Raw genomic sequence first — 21,949 nt, forward strand, 5'->3', positions numbered from 1 at the left:
CAGTAAATTATTTTATTTTTAAAATATTCGAACAACTTAGGATTTTAGCTAATGGTATTTATTTAAAAAGAGAAACACGAAGAGTGATGATAAAATAGAAAAAAAAAATTACAAATCCAAAGGAAATGAAGATTTTTTTTATGGGCAAACCACATAAATCCCACTAGTTTAGGTCTTAATTATTAAGATTCTCAATAGTTTCAAATATTACTTCCTGTACCATATTTTATGCTTAGGATACATGAGTCTAAATTCATGAGATACATGCAGTATCTATCGAATTTTAAAATTGAGACACAAAATTTATTTATTTCAATTAATTGGTTGGAATTGATTTCCTTAATTAGAGGAGTAATTGAGGATTTTCAAAATACATAGATAATTAATTTCATTTTATTATTCTTTGAAATAGTAAATTCATTAATATTATTAATATAAGATAAAAACATGTATATCTTGGTAATGCAATTAATTAATTTCAAATTATTACTCTTAAAATAATAAATTCATTAATTTGATGTATCTATATCAATATATGATGTATCCAACAAACTAAACACTTACATACATGAGTGTTCCGCAAGTACATTAATATGTATCATAGAAGTATCTAGCATTAATTTCATGTATTTGTTATAGGTATCTAGTATTAATTTTATGTATATATATATATATATATATATATATATATATATAATATTAATTTGATGTATCAAGTATCAATTGCATATGTTATATCCAAAAACATGTATCTCGAATACATAGTAAGCATATATATCTAATTATGGAATATACAAAAAGAAGAAGCATATACATCTAATAATGTGTATTTAAATTTCATACGTTATAACCAAAAACATGTATCTTGAATACATAATAAGCATATACATTTAATTATGTGTATCTAAATATGAAATGTAGTTGAATCACATGAATTTAGGAACAAATCACAACTGTAGAGTATCTGTCGTATCATTAATATCATCGTGTTGTTAAAAATCCTGTATCTGAAATTTTATGGTGGATATATATACATGGTCAGACACCCCATTACTAAAAATACAACTCAGATCTTAATTAAGATTACTACTTATTGGATACACATGTTTCAAGGGCTATATCAAAGTAATATTGGTACTACCAAATCCATGTCACGGTAACCAAAGAAAGCCTTAGAAGAACACCAGCAAACAAAAACTCTCTACAATACTCCCTTTGATCCTTTTGCGTTGTGGCATAACATAATCAAAACTAAGATTCATTTCTTCCGAAGACAAACAATCAAGACCCACTCTGAATTAAAGTTTTCTCTGTAGCAGTTACTTTGATTTGATCTAGTTATAAATGAACAATACAGAATAATATTTGGGTTCATGAGAATTTGTCGGCCATGGTGATGATATCTTGAGAAGATGAGNCTAAGTTTAAAATAAGTCAAAATGATATGGAGGTCCATCAATTTTTTAAGGATAGATATGAATTATTTTACTAACGACATATGTATATTTGAATGGGAACTTAAAAATAAAAATTGAGGTTGAGCAAGAGTTTTTTTTTTATAAAATTTAAAATGATAATTTCTTTTTATATATAAATATGAATTTATGTATCAAGTTTTAAATTTAAAAAAGAAAGTGAATATGGAGAAGGATTATACTTTTGTTTCATCATTGCCTAAACACCTGTGTTGCTTTGATTATTCGATGATCTCGTTGGATGCATATTGGATTATCTAAATATAATAAATTTTCAAATATTTCAACATCAGTAAATTATTAAATATTTTTTAAAAAAATCGAGCAACTTAGGATTTTAGCTAATAGTATTCAATTATAATGTTGCTTCAGAAGAGAAACACGAAGAGTGATGGCAAAATAGAAAAAAAAAATTACAAATCCAAAGGAAATAAAGAAATTTTCTATTAACCATGGGCCAATGACGATTCAACTGTTCTTTCTAGCAGTGAAATAGTCAAATTTCTTGTTTTATTACTCCTATTGCATTCTCTTTTTGGTGCTAATATTTCTCCAAGAGACTAATTAATCCTTATAATAAAAATGTTTCAAGATTTGCTTCATCAAAAGTTTAATGAATTACTTACTTCATATCTCGAAGTATTTTCCTTTGTTTATTCTATTTTTTAAGTGCGTTTAATAAGAAATAAGATAGGTGCGTCAAAATAAAATAAAATGATGAAAGTGATATTGACTTTGAAATCAACATTTTCCTCATCATCACATGTTATGAGTTTTCCTTATCATCACATGTTATGAGAAAAATATTGAATCTAAATAAGTACGGTCTTTTTCACCGATTTGTTTGTCGACAATACCTATTTTAATTTTAATTAAACGCACCTAAAAGATCAGATATAAAAAGAAAAAGACATGAGAATGAAGTAAGAGCCTAGTGACGAAAATTGGCATGCATATATTTAAGAAAAGATATTAAATATTGATAAGTAAAAATGAATAGAACCTAATGACGAATTCAGGAATTTATAACATTGGAAATTGAGAACTTAGTCACAACAAATGTAACGTACAACTTTGAGCACCCACAAATAACCACTATACCAAGCAACTGCTTGTTACTGAGTGTTTACTATTTAATTTATACCATTTATTTAAATTTCTATGAAAATATATATTATCCGGTACAAAATCAATGGGTGTGCGAGCATTCGAAACCTTAGATGTGGGCCCCATGAGTCAGAGCCGTGAGAGCAACATGGGCCAACAAAATTTCAACCATATGGCAACGGCCCCAAATAAATGGCAAAGTAAAGTAAAACACGAATAAGCACCTTATTTTTTGTTTTTCCCAAATAGGAAAAATCTGATAGTACTGATGTGGGCTGCAGAAAAAGAGTCAGAAAAATTTCAATAAAGGGTCAAAGCTCCACTTGGGAATTTGAGATTCTCAATTTCAATTCCCCTTTTCAGTGCGGTAATCTATTTGTTCCTACACTTCCCTTCGACTCTATAATTGTGAGTTATTTTGCAATCTAGTTTGTTGAATTTTGCTATGAATTCTGCTTTTGATTGAATTGATAGTCCTATAGAAGTGACTGTGGATCCTTTTTCTGTCATTGATATGTGATTGATGAGAGAAAGGAGCTGTAGAGAGAGAGAGAAAGAAGAGGGTTCCATTGATGGAGGTTGGAAGGAAAAGAGAATAAGTGAAATAACTGGTTTCGGGTCGGGTATGAGTTTCTTTTTGTACACTCTACCCTTGTCGGACTCCATTAGTGGGATTTAGGTATATTGTTGTTGTTGAATTGTTGGGTCGGGTATGAGTTTGTAATTTGAAACTGGCGATAATTTATTTGCTTATGAGCTTGGCATAGTGTCACTCAGTCTAAATTAATTAACGGTAAACTACACTTTGTTTGGATAGTTGTTAACGGATCTATTGTATTGTTAGTTTAAATATTATATTTGTTTTGATTGTTAATTAAATTTTATTGTAGTGCTTGTTCAAATACATCATTAGTTAATGACAAAAAGTCTTATTTTGTGTAATGAAAGATTTGGTGTGTTCGCGTCATTATCTTATAATATTTTTTTCCTAATTTTGTCTTTATTTGTTATTTAATAATTCTATTTTATTCTTTATCGTACCTTTTTATAGTAGCTGTAATCCGTATTCTACTTTCCTTGTAAATTTATCATTTGAATCGTTGATATGTGACGGAGAAAATACAATCTATCCAAACTATTCATTACAAAACTGTACATAACAACCATTTACACTCTGTTTGGATGGTTGTTCCGTACGATTTCATAATGTATTGTATTGTATCATGTATGTTTTAATGAATACAATGTTTGTATAGACTGTATCATTCTCCGTCGTTACATAATGTCACACGTCAATAATTTGAATGATATACCAACAAGAAAAGTATAGTATGGATAGAGCTACTATGAAACGGTAGTGTAAAGCATATAATAAGATTATTAAATAATAAGTAAAGATAAAATGAGAAGAAAATATTAAGGTAACCACGCGATCACATCAAATCGGTCCTTACACAAAATGAGACTTTCTGTCATTACCTAACGATGGATTTAAATGATACTTTACGATAACATTTAAGTAACAATCAAAATAAATATTGTATTTAAACTAACAATACAATGAGTAACAACCTTCCAATCAAGGCATTAGTGGCAAAATATAAGGGTGGGGTCATAATTGAATGGTACTCAGAGGAAGGGTATATTGAACTATATCAAATAGAACAAGGGTATATTTGATTGTTTCCACTATAAAATATTGTGAATAATCAAAGAATTGGTTCTCGGGTAGTTTGAAAGACTTTGGTTCACCAAAATGTCATGTGTGATAACAGATCATGCATTTCTTGGCGTTCTACTTTTCTTATGCAATAGATTTCTGTGTAGAAAAGATGGATATCACCTGCTTCAGCCAAGCTGTAGAGTGGCTCCAATTGTATTTTATAGTTCGCCAATGATTCTATGTTCACATGTTTATCCTCTAATATGATTGTTTTGAGACACACTTCATACACTATGATGCTCGAATAGCTGGTTTATTATACATTGTTATACTTCTATTCAATTATGCCAAGATATTTTTCCCTTGAGTGCTAATGAGAAGGGGATTGAAAGGTGTTGATCCCTCTTATTAAGAGCATTGACAGACCTCTCAACAGATGGCTAATTTCTTTTCCAACAAATCAAAAACAAAATTCAATTCTGTTGTAGACAGACTCTATCTCTCGTAAAGAAAAGAAAAAAGTTCGCTGCTTCGCCTGGATGATGTACCTGGTGAATTTTATTGGGGAGAGGCTGACCAGTGTCCGTCACCAAAATTTGAGATTACAGCCTTTTGTCCTTTGGGATTTTGGGAAGTTTGGAGGTGCCTTAGAAATCTACTGATATCCCCTCTAACTTCTGAAAATTCATATTAATCCTTCTGTATATAAGTTCCTTCCCCCCTTCAGTTCCTGGCTTCACCACTTTCTAAGTGTTTGTTCTTGTGGGATTGATGACCATTCTTAGCTGGAGGATAAGATTATATACTTAAGCCTCTTTTTCTTTATGTTTCTGCACTGATTGACATTGACTTAATTTTTCTTTGGCCATGTTTTTAAGTATCATATACCTACGTCATTCTTAATTTTTTCCCCTTTAATTTTTTTGTTTTTTTATTCAAATCTCATATGTTTACAGAGAATAAGTGAAACTCCAAGTATCATCCTGTAGTTTCCTTGCATTTTGAAGCTTAGACATGGCAGAAAAGGCATGTGTAAAGCGACTCCAGAAGGAATATAGAGCACTTTGTAAAGTATGTATCTTTGTTCCTTCAGTGAATATATTATACATATATCTGTTGCATTACAAGGCAGCTTCCTTTACTTCCCATGAAAATGAATATGTCCTTAAGTCCCATTATCCACCGAGTTTAGAAGGCTGTGATTGGTCCAAAAAGGGCGGGTCACAGACGGATTTCTCGGTTATCAAAAAAAAAAAAAAAAGTGCAGGTTAACGACATTGGATCTTACATATTATGAACTCTAGTTTTGGCTTTCATCTTCTTGCCCCTATGACATTACCTTTGGAATTTATTGTAGCTTAACATATGTTAATTTAGTTGAAGTTGTGCTTTTCTCTTCCTGATTGCCAGAGGTGAAAGCATGGCACTTCTATTATTATTTCCTATACAAATTGAACCTAAGCTTTATTTTGTGGACTTATTGGTATTGGACAACAAGTACTGTGCCTTTCTTAATTAGACTCTTCTTCCCATGTGTGTTTGGACATTTATACTCTGATCTGAGTCCTCAGAAAGTGATGAAGCCTGTGATATTGCAGGAACCTGTCTCCCATGTTGTGGCCCGCCCTTCTCCCAATGATATTCTTGAGTGGCGTAAGTCTCTGCTGCTTGTTCTCTCAACCTGTATTTGTCAATATATTTAGTTGAACAAATTGGTTTCCATGAACTTTGTCTAGTTCCTTTTCTTTCTCCCAAATAAGCAGATTGTCTTATTCCTTTGCATGAATTTTTGTTTTCACTTGTTTGTGCCCCATGCATCTAAATACACTATCGTAAGGCAGTCTAATACAGAACTAAATTGATACAAATCACCTAAATGAATTACCGATAAAGGAATGAAATTGGCATGTATGAACTGATGCTCTTCTTCTAGTGCATATATTTTTCTCGGCTTACTTGCCAATGTGCTATAGTTTCAGCTGCTTTTCGTCAGATGACTCATTACCTGTTTGCTTTGCTTTTCCTAATCTTCCCACTTTTACCTAAATCTCATGTCCAGATTACGTTTTGGAGGGGAGTGAAGGAACACCTTTTGCAGGTTTCTACTTTCCCTAACTAACTTTGATATTTATTTTGACAATGCACTAATACTGTAATGTGATGCACCTTCTTCCCAAACCTTATCATTTGACACTCTTTTTTATCACCTTTGAATACTTAGTCGTTTTTCTCTGAGTTAGTCTTTCTCTTTTGGTTGTTGCTTGTGAAATGCTGCCAACTTCAATAATAAGGTGGATTGTATTATGGTAAGATCAAGTTTCCTCCAGAATATCCATTTAAACCTCCTGGAATCAGGTAAACTATATTCAAATCAGTTTGATTATCCCAGACTTGTTTCTACTCTTTGAGCAATGTGTCTCAGTAAGGTTTTTCTTTTTGTTATTTGGAATCACATCAACTATGTTTGCTTTGTCTGTAGCATGGTTACTCCAAATGGAAGGTTTATGACGCAAAAGAAAATTTGTTTATCTATGAGTGATTGTAAGTGTTTATAGAGTGCATTATAGTTACTATTGTTTGTTGTTTTGAATGGATTTGGTGTTCCTGACCTTCGTTATGCCATATTGCTTCACAGTTCACCCAGAGAGCTGGAACCCTATGTGGTCTGTGTCAAGGTAATAACTTACAATATACTTATCAAAGAGTAAAACATATGGTGACTTTATTTGTCTCGCCATCCCACAGCTCTCCTCTTTTTCAGTCAAATTTGTCTGAAAATCTTTGTTTTGCCCACCAAACTTATTTCCACTTTTTGTATAACAAAAATGTGATATGAACTTATGAAGTATTTTTCTGATTACTTTTCAGAACAAAGTAGCAAAAACCTGTATTTTTGTTTTTCCGAAATAAGTTGAATATTTAGCTTTACTATGTTTGCTTCTTGGTCATATTTCTTCATTTGGATTGATCTTCCTCCACTTTCCTGCAGCATACTCACTGGACTGCTCTCTTTTATGGTAAAGGACCTGATTTCATTTTCATTGCTGATTTATTTTCTGAATTGTGCTCTTTTTTTTTAGTTAATGCTCATTTCTTTCATGTGTATGACAGTTAGGTTCTTCTGTCTTTACACATCAAGCAGCACTAAACAAATTATGGTCCTTATTTAGAAATCCACCAGCTATAGGCTGAAATTAAATCCTATCTCATCCCACTGACCTATTTAACATAACGCAAAGCCACCTTCGAATGGTGCAAAGGAGAGGTGACCCTCTCAGTTACCCACCCATCTGTTAGGACACCTTTCTCTTTTATATCTTTCGAAATGGTTACTGCTTCTTGACACTGTCGCTCAAGCATTCTTACTGTCTGTCCAGCCTCTCTTCCCCCCCCCCCCCCCCACCCCACACACACACACACAAAGAGAGAGATGTGAAGAGACCTTATGGTGGATTAATTTGTATATTCTTTCCGTGATTGTATAGTACCTCTTTTTGGATAGAAAAGAATCCATGGTTACACTCAATTTTTTCTGACTTTGTTGCTCCTCTCTGTCTAGAAACTTCAAGAAGCTTCTATTTATAGGCGTTGGAGGTCCTTAACCTTATTGTTAGTAAGATAGGTTGTCTTGGACTCTTGGTTCCGCAACATGGATCATTTCAAATCTGGCTTTTCATGAATATGGAACCCCTATATTTTAGTATGCTGAATAACTGGTCCATATTAGGCCTGCATTGTCCACAATGCTTATCGTAGATATCTTGAAACCAGATCCATGAAATATTCCTTTCTGTATATCCTATAGTTCAAATCTCTTTTTGCTTCCCATACATTCATTTGCATTAGTGGCAACTTTTATGTCTCCCATCCTGCAGATGGACACCAGCCCTACCACAGGCAGTGTAACAACAACAGTTGCTGAGAAACAGAAGCTTGCTAAGGCTTCTCTTGCTTTCAATTGTAAAAAGTGAGTCAAGTACGAGTTCAACGCTGCATACCTTGTATTTGTTTCAGATAATTGCCTTAAGCTGTATAGTTCATGCAGTAAAAAATCTGTTACATGATAATTGATCTACTATTTTCACAGTCAATTGCTTCAACAGCTCCTTCTATTTGATCCCTAATAACTAATTTTGCATCACAGCCCTACCTTTAGAAAATTGTTTCCAGAGTATGTGGAGAAGTATGAAGAGCAGCAGCTCCTGGTGCAACCAGATCAGGAGCAGGTGTCATCCATGCCAACTCAAGCGGAAATTTCCTCACCCTTGTTGGATGGTTTGAATAGCATAGAGCCCCATAAGGACATGGAGAACCAACGGAGGAAATCTTTGCCAACTTGGTTATTGCTGTTGCTAGTATCAATATTTGGTGTTGTAATGGCTCTGCCGCTACTTCAGCTTTGATGGTGAGTTTCATTAGCAGGGAACTTGCTATTCTTTAGAACAAAGTATCCGAATTCTGTGGTTGTGTAATCACCTGTAAGTGCAAAATGTTCTAGGTTTGTCATATATCTCTAGGTTTGCCAACATTTGGTTAATGCAAATTTAGAAAAGAAAATTTAATTTCACATTGGTTAGCATCTCCATTAAATAGTTAACGTGGCAATCCTCGAGGACACTGGCTTCTATGATGTAGAATAGCATCATAAAGCATTACTTTCAATCGACAATCCCTCACCAAATTTTATTTAGACATTTCAATTGCTGACTTGTTTTAATTGAGCACATGAACACATAATAAAATGTTGTTATCATATATTTCTTGTTTAAATTTTGGTAACACATTTGGTGTGTAATCTAAAATGTTCATTATGTAAATAAGTTAATCACCTAAATATGTTATCTCCTTCAATTGTATGCATCATCCTCAATTGGAATATGCTTGAGGTTAAGGTGATATATTATAAGTGGTATACTTATCCATGTAATTAGCATAAGAGAACATACGCAAAAAAACAATTTCATAATTTGAAACGAAAGTGTCTAGATGCTCAATTAAAACGAGTAAGATTTCAAGTACCTAAATGAAATTTGTTTGGTCAATATAGCCTTCTTAATATCTACTGTATAATTTGGCTTGATCACTCTTGGTTTGATTGTTTCTTTTTGCAACAAAAAATGCATTGATATTTTTCAACAAAGTAACTGAAATACTCTTCTGTAAGAGAAAGATAAATTGTTTCATTCTCAAACAGAGAAGCCCACTGCATTGTTGTTTATACATATACATTATATATTTACTGCCTATAAGAACATGAAAAGTGTCAAAACTTCACATCTGCATCAAGAATAACAAACGAATGAGAGTTCTACGAGTCTTCAAAAATATCATCAGTCATATGTCGGATCTTTCAAAAGTAGTGCATTTTTGAAGGATCCGATACGGGTGCCACAACATTTTTGGAGAGTCCAAATTTTGCAGCAAACATCAAAGATCTCTCACTCATTTGCAATTTACATCCAAAAAAAAAAAACTCACCTCATCTGCCTCCTTGTTCTAAATCTACATTAATTCTTGGACTAGAAGGATTAGTCCTCTTATCTCTACTCAAGAGCCTTTTCAAAGACCTCAATCTTGTGGGCATTGGAGATTTATCTTCTTCCTCTTCTACTACTTCGTTAATCTGCCTTGGAATATCGATTACCAATGAAACACACGGCCTATCACTCGTAGAATCTAACGAGGATGACGATGAGGGTGCTGCTACTGGTGGTGGTGGTAGTGGAGGAGGAGAATTAGGACCCTGCAAATCTTCCTCCAAATTATTTGAACCCATTGTGCTCACTTGAGTCTCATTTCCCCAAAACAACACATTAGTTGGGAAATTTATCACCTCAGCTGAATCCTCTTCTTCTACTGGTGTTCTAAGTAAGTTTTCCATTGTTGATTCTTGTAACATGATTGGGTTTCGACAAAGCGGGCATGTAGAATGAGATTGAAACCACATATCAATGCAATCTACATGAAACCCATGATTGCATTTAGGCAAAAGTCTCGCCATTTCACCTTCAGAAACATCGCAAAGACAAACAGCACATTCCAATCCATCTTTGAATTCTTCGTGATTGAATAAAACTACAGGAATTGTTTTAAGAAGAACAGGGTCAAGACCCCTGTTGAGAACAGATGTAACATTAACTTCATGACCTGGAGAAAAGTCGAAACGACGGCGCCGCCGCCGCTGCCGTGTGGCGGCATTGCGGTGGTTGTCCGCTTGCCGGCGTTGGTTCCAGAACCATTTTGAGTAAAGGTGGAGAAAGAAGACCAACATCACTACAAGAAAGAGAACTATGACTGCTACCACTAGGATTTTCCCAGTCAGCTCAATCATACTTGGATTATCCAGTTTACCATTGGTTTGCAAAACATCTGCCATTTTTAGAAAACTATTTTTTTTGAGCTAATCCAAAAGGTTGAATGCAATTCTGGATTTACCAAATATTCAGAATCCTCGACACTCTAACAACTGAGCTATTAATATTCTTCTTCGTGTAATTGGATCTGCACACACTGAAAATCGATCAGAACACCCAAGTGTAAGAGTTTTAGGATTCAGAACAAACCCAGAAATGAAAAAAAAAAAAAAAAGTAGAAAGAGAAAAGATGAAGATGGAAATATGTTAGATAGTGGTATATATGTATAGAGTTGAGGTTTGAAGAAGACAAAAAAAAGGTCTAATTAGAAAAGGGAGAAAAAGTGTAGAAGAAGAAGAAGAAAAGAGTAGAAGGAAATGACAGTTAAAGGGATATTTTAATGGAAGATTAGAGTCAAAGATGAGGGAAAAAAGACTCACCATGGCTGCTAAGGCGTCTAAAACGACAAATAACATTTCAAACTTCAAACAAATAGTACCTTCTAAGTTCTAACACCATGGTCCAGACAGGAGTGGGCATGTTATGCTGTTCACGTAACGTCTTAATTATATCATACTAACATTTTATATAAATAAAAATATTCAAAAAAAAGTAAAATTAATTCTTTTTGTTAGTCAATTACCATTAATATTCATGTATACAAAAATATTATATGTGAATACATATTTCAATATAATTTTTGATATTTCCGTATTTTCTTTATAAATATCGAATATCACGTCATATATTTTTTTTAAAAGGAAAAAGGATCTGATATACTCCTCAATTTTGTCATTTAGAGTTGATATACCCCTCGTTATGAAAGTGGTTCATATATACCCCTAATGTTATATAAATGGCTCACATATACCATTTTTCTCTAACGGAAGTGAAAAAATTAATTTAAGTTTAATTTTTTAATTATTTAAAAAAAATATAATCCCATATGGGTATATTTAACTATATTTAATCCTCTTCAAACATATATTATTTTTTTAACTTTTTTTTTGTTTCAATGACTAATTTAGATTTATTATTTTGATGGTCAAATTTATTTAAGTTTCACTAATATTCTTGTAAAATTTATTATAGATGACTCAATTTTTTTCTTCAAATACAAAAAATAAATTACAATATATCCGAAAAATAGTTTTAAATTTTTTCCTTTACACTAAGGAATGAAAGAAAAAAATAAAATAAGAATAAGAAACTCAAATAATGATAATCAAGAAGTTAAAAAATAATTTATGTCCGAAAAAAAATATAACATACCTTGAAATTTGCTAGAAAAATCATATAAACCCCTAAATGATTTAAAAAGAAAAAATCAAAAGTCAAAAATATAAATTTGAAACTAATTTTTTTACTTCGTTAAATGAAGGGTATATGTGAGCTCATTTTGTAACGGTAGGGGTATATGTGAGCCGTTTGTATAACGGTAAGGATATATATGAGCCACTTTCATAACGAGAGACATATCAACTTCAAATGACAAAGTTGAGGGGTATATCAGACTCTTTGCCCTTAAAAAAATTAAAATACATACCACTTACATAATATCAAATCGCGGTATCAAAAAGTTCGATTATGATAATTCAACATGTACTGTATCATGTCCATTCCTAACTTTGATCATAATTTTGAACCTTTTTATTTTGATTTTCTTGCTCCTGTATTTATTTTGAAATTTGGACTAAATTGAGGAAAAAGTGATCGCTAACCAAAAAAATAAATCAGTACTATTTGATTTGAGACTTTTAATTAAAAATCGAGGAATTCTATTTATCTTTCACTATAACAGTCGTAGTTAGGTTTGAATGTTTAACGACTTTCAACAACCATCAACAAAATGAGAAATTGTGACGAGATTCCCTTTCCACTTCTGTTTTCAAATGAAATTTGGGAGCCTTAAGGGGTCGTTTGGTTGCTGGATCATGAAAATAATTTTCCTATAAAATATGATATTAAATTATTTCTTAAGGAATTGATTTGTATGACCATTCATAAATTGAATAAGAGAAAATATTAGTTTATGTGTAAAAATAAAGATATTTTATGTGACAATTTACCTGAGATACTTTCAAACTAATTCATAATATGACAGGTAAAACGCATATATCTATTTGTTTAACTTTATACAAATATAAGTGTCTATTTATATACATTTAAAGTTGGAAGAAATAAATATCAACTGAAATCAAACTAAAGAGCACGGTTATACTTTAAATTTTTAGAAGTCAAATACTCCATTCTTTTTCATCAAATAATTCTTTTATCTGAAAAATGTTAGTTAATGTGTACTTATATTTCAAGTAGAAATATTGACCTAATGACTTTTTTTTGTAGAAAAGAAATTCTAGTTACATGAACCTCATAAATTCCTTGTTCAAAAATGTCAGAAATCAGTTTTAACATGTTTGTTGACCAAAGAGTGAATCAAATGTACTATTTTATCCTACTTCAAAAATTAATTTACAAATTATTGTCACCTCTTTTAATTGACTCTTATTTTGACTTGACTCACAACATAGTACATTTCTGTTAAAAGAACCATTGCCCCATACCAAAGCTTTTGCAAAGAGTGAGGAGCCATTCTTGTGCTACATGAGACAATTGACATTTCTTTGCTTGGAAAATTTGACCATATAAATAGATAATTTCTTTTAGGTATACATTTATTTTGTGTAATTTGTGGCGAAATTAGAATTTTTTTTAAAAATTATTCAAAATCTTAACATATATCTCTAAAAAATTGTCTCTTTTTTCGCAAACCACAGAGAAGATATAAACTGCACTAAACAAGCCTCATGCGACGAGTTCATGGCCGAGTAGGGAGGATTCGTTCCTAGGTCTCCCATATGGTTATTAACCTATATGCATAAATTTTTCAACGAAGGGTGTTTCGGTGATCATTCTTGAATCAACGTAACTATGCCACTGTTTATTTTGAATTCTCCTTGTGTATTTATATTTTTATATTTTTAACTAGTCCTCTTAGTAAAAACTAAAAATTCTGATTCCGCTAATATATAGTTACAAATTTGCGCCGAACTAACGACCAACATTATGTGTTATGTGTGGCATGATGTTTGGAGGAAGAGAAAGTCAAAGAGAAATCCTTGTCCATCCCTAGATTTATGCTTTTTAATATGATTTGTTTTCCACCAAATATATAGTTATGGACAACATGATGATGTTTACTTAGTACTATAATAATTTTTCCCTCCTAACACCGAACCCACTCATTTCCCTTTTAGCCTCCTCCTATTTCTATGTTAGGCTTAATTCCTCATGTAGTATATGGACTTTTACCTTTTCTTCAATAAATCAAGGAAAAGACTCCCACCATATGTATGAATTAGAGAAATTAAGTTTGATGCATTTTTTCATGGGCAAGAGTGGAGGTGGAGCTAGTATATTATTAATTATGTTTAGAAAAGATAGATTATTGGGTTGTGGGTAAATTGTTTAGATATATCATATGGTTTTTTTTAAGTATTAATATAAGATTTAGGCAAAAATTATTGAATTTTGTATGTGTCGAACTCATGTGTGCTTATTAATTGGAAACAAATCTAGGAATTAGAACTTAAAGATTAGTTATTTGAAGTTACTATACGATATTCACTAAAATGAATATTTATAAAATATTTAATATTTTTTTGATATATGTGTATATATATTTAAGGTACGTGTATATAGTATTACGTTTATACAAATTCATAAGAAAATCAACAATTTATTTCTTATCCTTCTACTTTTAGGGCTCGTTTGGTGTGAGGAATAAGCACAAATAAACGTTTTTTTGCTACTGAGAAAGTGAACGGTCAATACACAGATTCAAGACTTAGTCAAGCATGAGTAAAGCTAGATTTTCAATTATGAAAAAAAAATTAGTCAAGAAAACTACAAAATACCCTTGAACACAAAATACCAAAAAAAATAAAAAGGACCATGAAATAGACAAGAGTTGCTTCTTACTCCATTGTCCCTAATTACTTGGACACTTTTCCTTTTTGAATTGTTTCTAATTACTTGTCCATTTTGACAAATCAAGAAAGAATATTTTTTTTACCTATTATACTCTCAATTAATTACTTTGAAAAAGGTAAAACTTTTTGAAAATCTCAAGTTTGTAGTTCATCCACTTCATAATTAATAAGGGTAAAATGGTAAACTCACTATGTCAATTATTATTTTCTTAATAGCTGTGTCGATTCAAAAATAGTCAAGTAATTAAGAAGAAAGAGAGTACAGAAGAAATATATAATGGTTTGTCCTTGGTGCAAATTAAAGGAAGTAAATGCACATGTAATAGTAGATCCAATATATGTGACCATTGGACACAAAATTCTTGGCGGCCCAACATAATTAGGCACAAAATTCAGTAGACATTCGGTTTGCAATGTAGACAATAATCTATGCACCAAACAATTGTGTTTGGGATTATCGTTGAATTTATATTCCAAGGTATTTCTTTTTCTTTTAAGTCATTTGTTTCGGAAATAACTTAGATATACGCAAATTGAAAGTTATAAAAGTTTACATCTAACACGTAACTGAAAGTTATGAAAAATTGTGTTTGACTTCAAACATTTTTATTGATGCGTGATCTTATAAAGGTTAAATATTAAATGTTTTTATCTGAAGTTCGATATGATGATTTGTCAAGGCCAAACTTCAAACACTTTATTTTACTGATACTTCATCGGTTTCTTTTTTCCACTTGATCTGGTTAGCTAGTGCTAACTTCCAAAAATTTCTTATTAAAATTATAATCTTTGATAAAGTCAAACTTTAGACATTTTTTCTAAAAATTGTCATTTCGTAACGGTTGTGCATTTTCTCGTCTCTTGAAGAACCAAGTATGTATGTTTAATTAACACTAATGTTAATCTTTGGTTACAAATATTGCAAAGGCATAATACATAAACATGACCTTAACTTGACGTCAGTTGGCAATTATGACTTTTAACTTTAGGTGTGCACAAGTAGACACTTAAACTTGTATAAATTTGAACAAATAGACAAATTCGTCCTACATGGCACCCTACATGACAATTTTGTGTCCTATATGGCGTCCGACTTGTATTATGTCACAAGAACACTTTGTGTCTACTTGTTCAATTTTATATAAGTTTAAGTGTCTACTTGTGTAAACTCAAAGTTAGATGGCATAGTTATCCGCTAAAGTCAAATTAAAGATCGTATTTATGTATATATTGTAAATGAAGCGTACATGTAGAATTCAAAGGAGGATAAATATGCCTGCACTTCGGCTCGTCAATGTAGTGTACAGATAAGATTAAAAGAGAAGTGTATATGAAAATGGGCTAAATTTCACTTATGTATGAATTTAGGGGGGTTCAAATTGAACCGCAATTGATAAGTCAATTTCTTTTTTATGGATATTGGGTTATCAAATAAATGGTTAGAGTCTTGGAGAATAAATTATTTTTTTATAATTAATGATTTATTAGTGTGAGAGAGGATTATTCAATTTCCTTATCGGGTAATCGTTAACTCATTAAGTGTTACAATACTTATATTTTATTCTAGGTATATTAGCCTCATTTAATGTTTTACATGATATATAAGAGTAGTAATATAATTTTAATTTGTTAGTTCTGGCTCCTAAAGGCTAAGGCCGTAAAGCCATGAAAATCTATTTACTTTTCTACAATTATTTATTTTGCTTTAAAAAATAGAGAGCAAGTCAACAAACTTCAGAAAAGCACTAAACACAAGTACATGAAAAGTATGCAGCAACAACAAAAATAGGACAAGCAGTCGAAAATCTGGATCTATCTATCCATTTGATCTTGTTCTAAAAAGGTCATCCTTTTTGTAAGGTGCATTCATCGAAAAAAAAGGTACCGTAGAATTAGAGGTTAGCTGATACATCTCCCAATAATCGTTCGATAATTGCAAATTCGTTACCGAACCAATTGATATCTTATATGTTGAATAGTGGATTAGTAAATTTAAAAATTGATATCTGATGAGTCAAACAATTAAACAAAATTATCCGATCCATTCGATAAGCAGCCCTACGTGTGATATGTTCCGTCGAAATAAAAAAATACAAAAAAAAATGTTTTCTTAAAAATTATAAAAAGCTTCGAGTTTGAATACTCCAAAACTCAACTCTCTTTAAATAGATTTAAATTTTGAAATATAAGTTTCATATATTTTATTTTAAAGAATAAATCTCAATCATCAACTATGAATGAATGTGACAAATTCATTTTGCAATAGTCAGGACATGCCATTGTTTATCAAGGTCCATTTATTTAATGTATTTTTTATATTTGAAATTCAAAAACCACTTTCTAAGCATTATTTTAATTACTACAACAGAAATGAAAAAATTACTGAAGTATTGTTGTAAATCATTTTGGTGGTTAAATGGATGACCATAACTCCTTGGTTAATTTCCCTCCTTTATGAGTAGTAATGTTGTTGATAATGTGGTCAAATGGATGACCATAACTCCTAGGTTAATTTCATCCTTTATTGGTAGTAATGTTGTTGATAATATGGTTAATTGGATGACCATAACTCCTAGGTTTATTTCCTTCTTAATGGGTAGTAATTCTCAAGGTTAGAAATTATTTAAGTTATATGTTAGGCAGAATGTTCATTGCTTGGAAGTTTGATACTAACAAATTAAGTTAATAATTGATGTTACTTTATACAATAACATGTGTCATGTTATTATCATTGAAAAAAAAAATGTTTTGTTAATTACTTGTGTACTCACTATTTATTTTAGTCTAATTTAATTATTTTCTATGATAGTTTTATCATGTCGAATTTATCAAAGCTTGAGTTCGTGGCACTTGACATTTCTGGAAATAATTACTTGTCATGGGTACTCGACGCTGAAATTTACCTTGACGCTAAAGGTCTTGGTGCCACTATTACCATCGGTAATACAACGTCGAGTCAGGACAAAGCAAAGGCAATGATTTTCCTTCGTCATCATCTGGATGAAGGATTGAAGGTTGAATACCTTACGGTGAAAGATCCACTTGAATTGTGGACAGGTTTGAAGGAAAGGTATGACCACCTTAAGGCAACGGTATTGCCAAGGGCTCGTTATGAATGGATTCACTTGCGGTTACAAGATTTTAAAACTATATGTGAATATAATTCTGTTGTATACAAGATTACTTCCCAATTAAAATTATGTAGGGAAGATATAAAAGATGAGGACATGTTGGAAAAGACTCTCACAACTTTTCATGCCTCAAATTTGGTATTACAACAGCAATACCGTGAAAGGGGATTCAAAAAGTATTCTGAGTTGATCTCATGCCTTCTTGTGGCTGAGCATCATAATACTCTTTTATTGAAAAATCATGAGGCCCGTCCCACGGGAACTGCTCCGTTACCGGAAGCAAATGAGGTTGAAGCACATGGCCAGTATGAAAGAAGACAAAATAAAAATCAAGGCCAAAATAATGTGCGTGGACATGGCAATGGCAGAGGACGATATAATAATCGTCGTGGTGGTGGTCGCCACAAAAGGGAGAACAATATGGGTTCTCAAAGCAATCCTTCAAGAGGCAATTGTCATCGTTGTGGCATGAAAGGGCATTGGAAGAATGAATGCCGAGCAGCTGAGCATTTTGTTAGGCTTTATCAAGATTCCTTGAAAAGAAAAGGAAATAAAAATGGTATATCTTCTTCTAATGCTCGGGTGGAGTCACATTTGACTTATAAAAATGATGCCGAGGCAGGGCCTTCACAAAAATATGATGGCAATATTGAAGCAAATTTGGCTTTAAAAGATGATGATTTTGGTGACCTTGATGATATTACTCATTTGGAAGTTGAAGACTTCTTTGGAGATCAAAATTAATGTTTGATCATTTGATTGGGGAAAATAATTATGTTGTTTTATTTATGTGTTTTTTTTTTAATTGTTGTGTTTTTCCTTATGTTGTTTTTATATTTAGAAAAAAAAAGTACTTTTATTTCTTGCAATGTTGTTGATTTTTCATATTTCTTATGATGTACTTTTATTTTATGAAGATAAATAAAATTCCCCAATCTTCAATCGGTTCAAGATGAGTAATGGAGATATGTGTCTTCTTGATAGTGCTACAACTCACACTATTTTAAGAGAAAAGAAATATTTCTCTACTTTGATTGTGAAAAAGGCTTATGTTAATACAATATCTGGTAGTGCAAAATTAATTGAGGGCTCTGGAAGAGCGGCCTTACTACTACCTGGGAGAACGATATTAACTATTGAAAATGCATTGTACTGTAGTAAGTCTCAAAGAAACTTATTAAGTTTCAAGGTCATTCGCCAAAATGGCTATCATGTTGAGACTGCCAATGAAGGAAAGGTTGAATACCTTTATATTACTACAATAAAATTGGGGCTAAAATATGTGCATGAAAAATTACCCGCATTTTCTTCTGGATTGTACCATACAAGTATTAGTATGGTTGAATCACATGCCATAGTAAACAAAGGGCTTACTAATTCTAATGATTTTATCATTTGGCATGACCGGTTGGGCCATCCCGGTTATANACAAAATAAATCTCTCGACTCCAACAAATCTATCAATTAATGCCACATAAATTGGGACATGGCAAATAACATATATTATTAAAAAATTAGGTTCAAAATGTACTATAAAATACAATAATTAACAACTTAATATATTAAAGAGACATATAAAAAAGGGTTAATATTTGAAATTGTGCGTGTGCCACATAAATTAGAACAAACAGAGTAATAAATATTATTTTCAAAATTATGTTTAAAAAAAGTACTACAAATCACAATAGCTAAAAATTTAAAATATTTTTAAAATCATATAAAAATTTCAATAACTTCTCAAATTCCATAATATGACATAAATTAAAATAAAAAAATACTATATATTGGGCCCCGTGTTGGCACGGGGTCCTATATCTAGTAGAGATTAGAGAAGGCTAGCCGTGGCGTATCCAAAATTGCCCCTGAACTACGCGAAATAGATCACTTATATCCTCCATTATATTTTGGGTTAAAAAATACCCCCGCCGTTATTCCAGGAGACCACAAATACCCTCAAAAGTTAACACCCCAAAGTTTTAGTGACGTGGCAAGCCACATGGAACTAATCCCTCCACCTAAGCATTGTCAACTAAGATTCACTACAAAAGAACTTGACCTTTATGACGACAAAGTCGCCACAAATTCCCAAAATATTGCCACTAAAGGTTATGAGTGATTTTTAGTGGCGACTAAGGCTCCAACAACCATTCACTAGTTAAACCTAGTTTTTCAACAAAAAAATATGATAATTAATTTTTGATTGCAACCTAATTTTCTAAAATAAATAACTTGCAATATCAATATTAAAAACATACAATATTATTACGAAAAATCATCAAAATTATTTCTCGATTCAAATCTCCAACTATATAATGCATCATTGTACATTTTATACATTTACATATGACAGAAAAATAAAACATAAAGTGTCTTCAAACTCCTACTTAATCGATATCATTTTTTATTTTTAAAAAACAATAAAGAAAAAAACACAAAATTAGAATTTAATGTTAAAAACTTTTAGTGACGGTTTTATGGGCTTTTGCGGCGACTGTTGTTGCCGCTAAAGGTCTAGTTCTTTTGTAGTGAATCCTAGTTGGCAACACTAGGTGGAAGGATTAGTCCCACGTGGTTTGCCACGTCAATAAAAAATTGGAGTGTTAACTCTTGAGGGTATTTGTGGTCTCTTGGGATAACATTAGGGACATTTTTTATCCCAAAATGTAATGAAGGGTATAAGTGGTCTATTTCACATAGTTCAAGGGCAATTTTGACCCTTTTCCGATATATATAAAGCTAAATCTAAGCAATCCTATGTGACACCTCTCTATGGCCAATATTCTATTTATCTTTTTTTTTATTATTTTTAAAACTTTTCTTCCTTTATGAAGGAACAAATATGTTAAATATATTAGTGACAGTTATGTTCTTTTTAATACTTATAACTGACGCACATAAATATTAGAAATTAAAAGAAAAATAAATAGATATTGATAACCTATATGAGAGAATGTCAAGAGTTTTCTCTAATATTTAAAATAAGGTAAAAAACCATAAATCGTTTCAAAAAATATGGTAAAAGTTAATCACCAACTAATATTTGATTTGTTCATTGTTGAGACTCCTTTCTCAATATTTCATTTCTTTTTATGATTGTGTTTCTAACATCTTCTTTATTTAAATTGTTTTTCTTCCTTTCTTTACTTTTTAAATTTTCAGGAACATCAAACAAGTTTCATTGAACATGCACGTATCAAAGAGAAAAAAATTCAACAACCAAACAAATAAAAGAAAAATCATGAAGGAGAAAAATAACAAGCAACGGAAAAAGAAAAACATAAATGACAAAGCTCCAAGGAAGCAAATTTAGAGATGAAGAGAAGAGATCTCAAAATGGACAAAATTTCGTCAACTTAGCGTAAAATAATAGTCAAATCATTGAAGGTAAGCATTATATATATATAAATTGAAATTAATTTTATGCAAGAGTTAATCTAATATCCTATTTAGTATGATATTTTATATGATTGAGTAACTAGAAATCACAACATTTTCCTCTTTTTTTTAGAAAAAAAAAGGGTTAAGGGTCTAAAAAATATCCAACTTTGGTCGAATTTGTTGTTGCGATACTAAACTTTCATGAGGACCTATTACCTCCCTAGACAATTTAATATTGTATTTTAAACATATATATTTGCTCACGTGGACATAAAAAATAATGCAAAATTAGAAATAGTAATGTGTCCACGTGGGCACATATATACCTTTAAAATACACTATTAAATAATTCAGGGATTAAAAATACACTATTAAATTGTCTAGGGAGGTAATAGGTCCTCATAAAAGTTTAGTATCGCAACAACAAATTCGACCAAAGTTGAGGTATTTTTCAAACTCTTACCCCAAAAATTAATAATCTAAATTATGTGTTTAAAGCTTAAGGATAAAAAAAATACAAAATTAATAATCAAGACTAAAACAACACAAAAATAAATTATTAGGAATCTAAAATATGTTAAGAATTTTATTTTTCAAAATCATTCTACAATACAAATATATATACATATAATAAGAAATTCTCAAAATTATTTACATTTAGCCTAAAAATAAAAAATAATATGTAGTTAAGATCAACAAAAATGGACACCTTAACTTTGTCATCTTCTTATGATGATAGAATATAATTTCTTTATGAAAAGAGAACGAGATAGTATCTCATGATTCTTCAAGATATTGATATAAAGAGGCCATGTAACAAATGTTTCTCTTCAAAAAGAATTTTTTCTT

The 21,949-nt window shown here is 31.3% G+C and overlaps 3 protein-coding genes across 4 annotated transcripts; 2 read left to right on the forward strand and 1 right to left on the reverse strand.

The window, feature by feature from the left end:
- Positions 1-2,776: 2,776 nt before the first annotated feature.
- Positions 2,777-8,812, forward strand: LOC125874643 (ubiquitin-conjugating enzyme E2 34-like). Of its 2 annotated transcripts, none has more exons than XM_049555614.1 (10): positions 2,777-2,949; positions 5,202-5,316; positions 5,844-5,898; positions 6,305-6,343; positions 6,537-6,600; positions 6,725-6,786; positions 6,881-6,920; positions 7,235-7,262; positions 8,121-8,212; positions 8,390-8,812. In XM_049555614.1, exons 2-10 carry the CDS (start codon positions 5,260-5,262, stop codon positions 8,646-8,648), a joined length of 696 nt encoding a protein of 231 aa, XP_049411571.1. In that variant the 5' UTR covers positions 2,777-2,949; positions 5,202-5,259; the 3' UTR covers positions 8,649-8,812. The 2 variants fall into 2 exon arrangements, with proteins under 2 accessions (XP_049411571.1, XP_049411573.1); XM_049555616.1 differs by having other exon boundaries at positions 2,795-2,990.
- Positions 8,813-9,371: 559 nt separating this feature from the next.
- On the reverse strand, positions 9,372-10,935 carry LOC125873265 (RING-H2 finger protein ATL3-like). Its single transcript, XM_049554163.1, has one exon. It carries the CDS (start codon positions 10,619-10,621, stop codon positions 9,725-9,727), a length of 897 nt encoding a protein of 298 aa, XP_049410120.1. The 5' UTR covers positions 10,622-10,935; the 3' UTR covers positions 9,372-9,724.
- Positions 10,936-17,407: 6,472 nt separating this feature from the next.
- On the forward strand, positions 17,408-18,466 carry LOC125873460 (uncharacterized). Its single transcript, XM_049554397.1, has one exon. The coding sequence runs from the start codon at positions 17,408-17,410 to the stop codon at positions 18,464-18,466; it is 1,059 nt and encodes a 352-aa protein (XP_049410354.1).
- The last annotated feature ends 3,483 nt before the right edge of the window (positions 18,467-21,949 follow it).

This window comes from Solanum stenotomum, chromosome 8 (assembly GCF_019186545.1).
Source record: "Solanum stenotomum isolate F172 chromosome 8, ASM1918654v1, whole genome shotgun sequence".
NCBI classification, from domain to species: Eukaryota; Viridiplantae; Streptophyta; class Magnoliopsida; order Solanales; family Solanaceae; genus Solanum; species Solanum stenotomum.

Excerpts from the sequence above, each read along its gene's own strand:
- LOC125873265 (XM_049554163.1), bottom strand. The coding sequence starts at position 10,621 with ATGGCAGATGTTTTGCAAACCAATGGTAAACTGGATAATCCAAGTATG.
- LOC125874643 (XM_049555614.1), top strand. The coding sequence starts at position 5,260 with ATGGCAGAAAAGGCATGTGTAAAGCGACTCCAGAAGGAATATAGAGCA. Across the intron at positions 6,601-6,724 it reads TTTAAACCTCCTGGAATCAG|CATGGTTACTCCAAATGGAA; the intron begins GTAAACTATATT and ends CTTTGTCTGTAG. Across the intron at positions 7,263-8,120 it reads CTGGACTGCTCTCTTTTATG|ATGGACACCAGCCCTACCAC; the intron begins GTAAAGGACCTG and ends CCCATCCTGCAG.
- LOC125873460 (XM_049554397.1), top strand. The coding sequence starts at position 17,408 with ATGTCGAATTTATCAAAGCTTGAGTTCGTGGCACTTGACATTTCTGGA.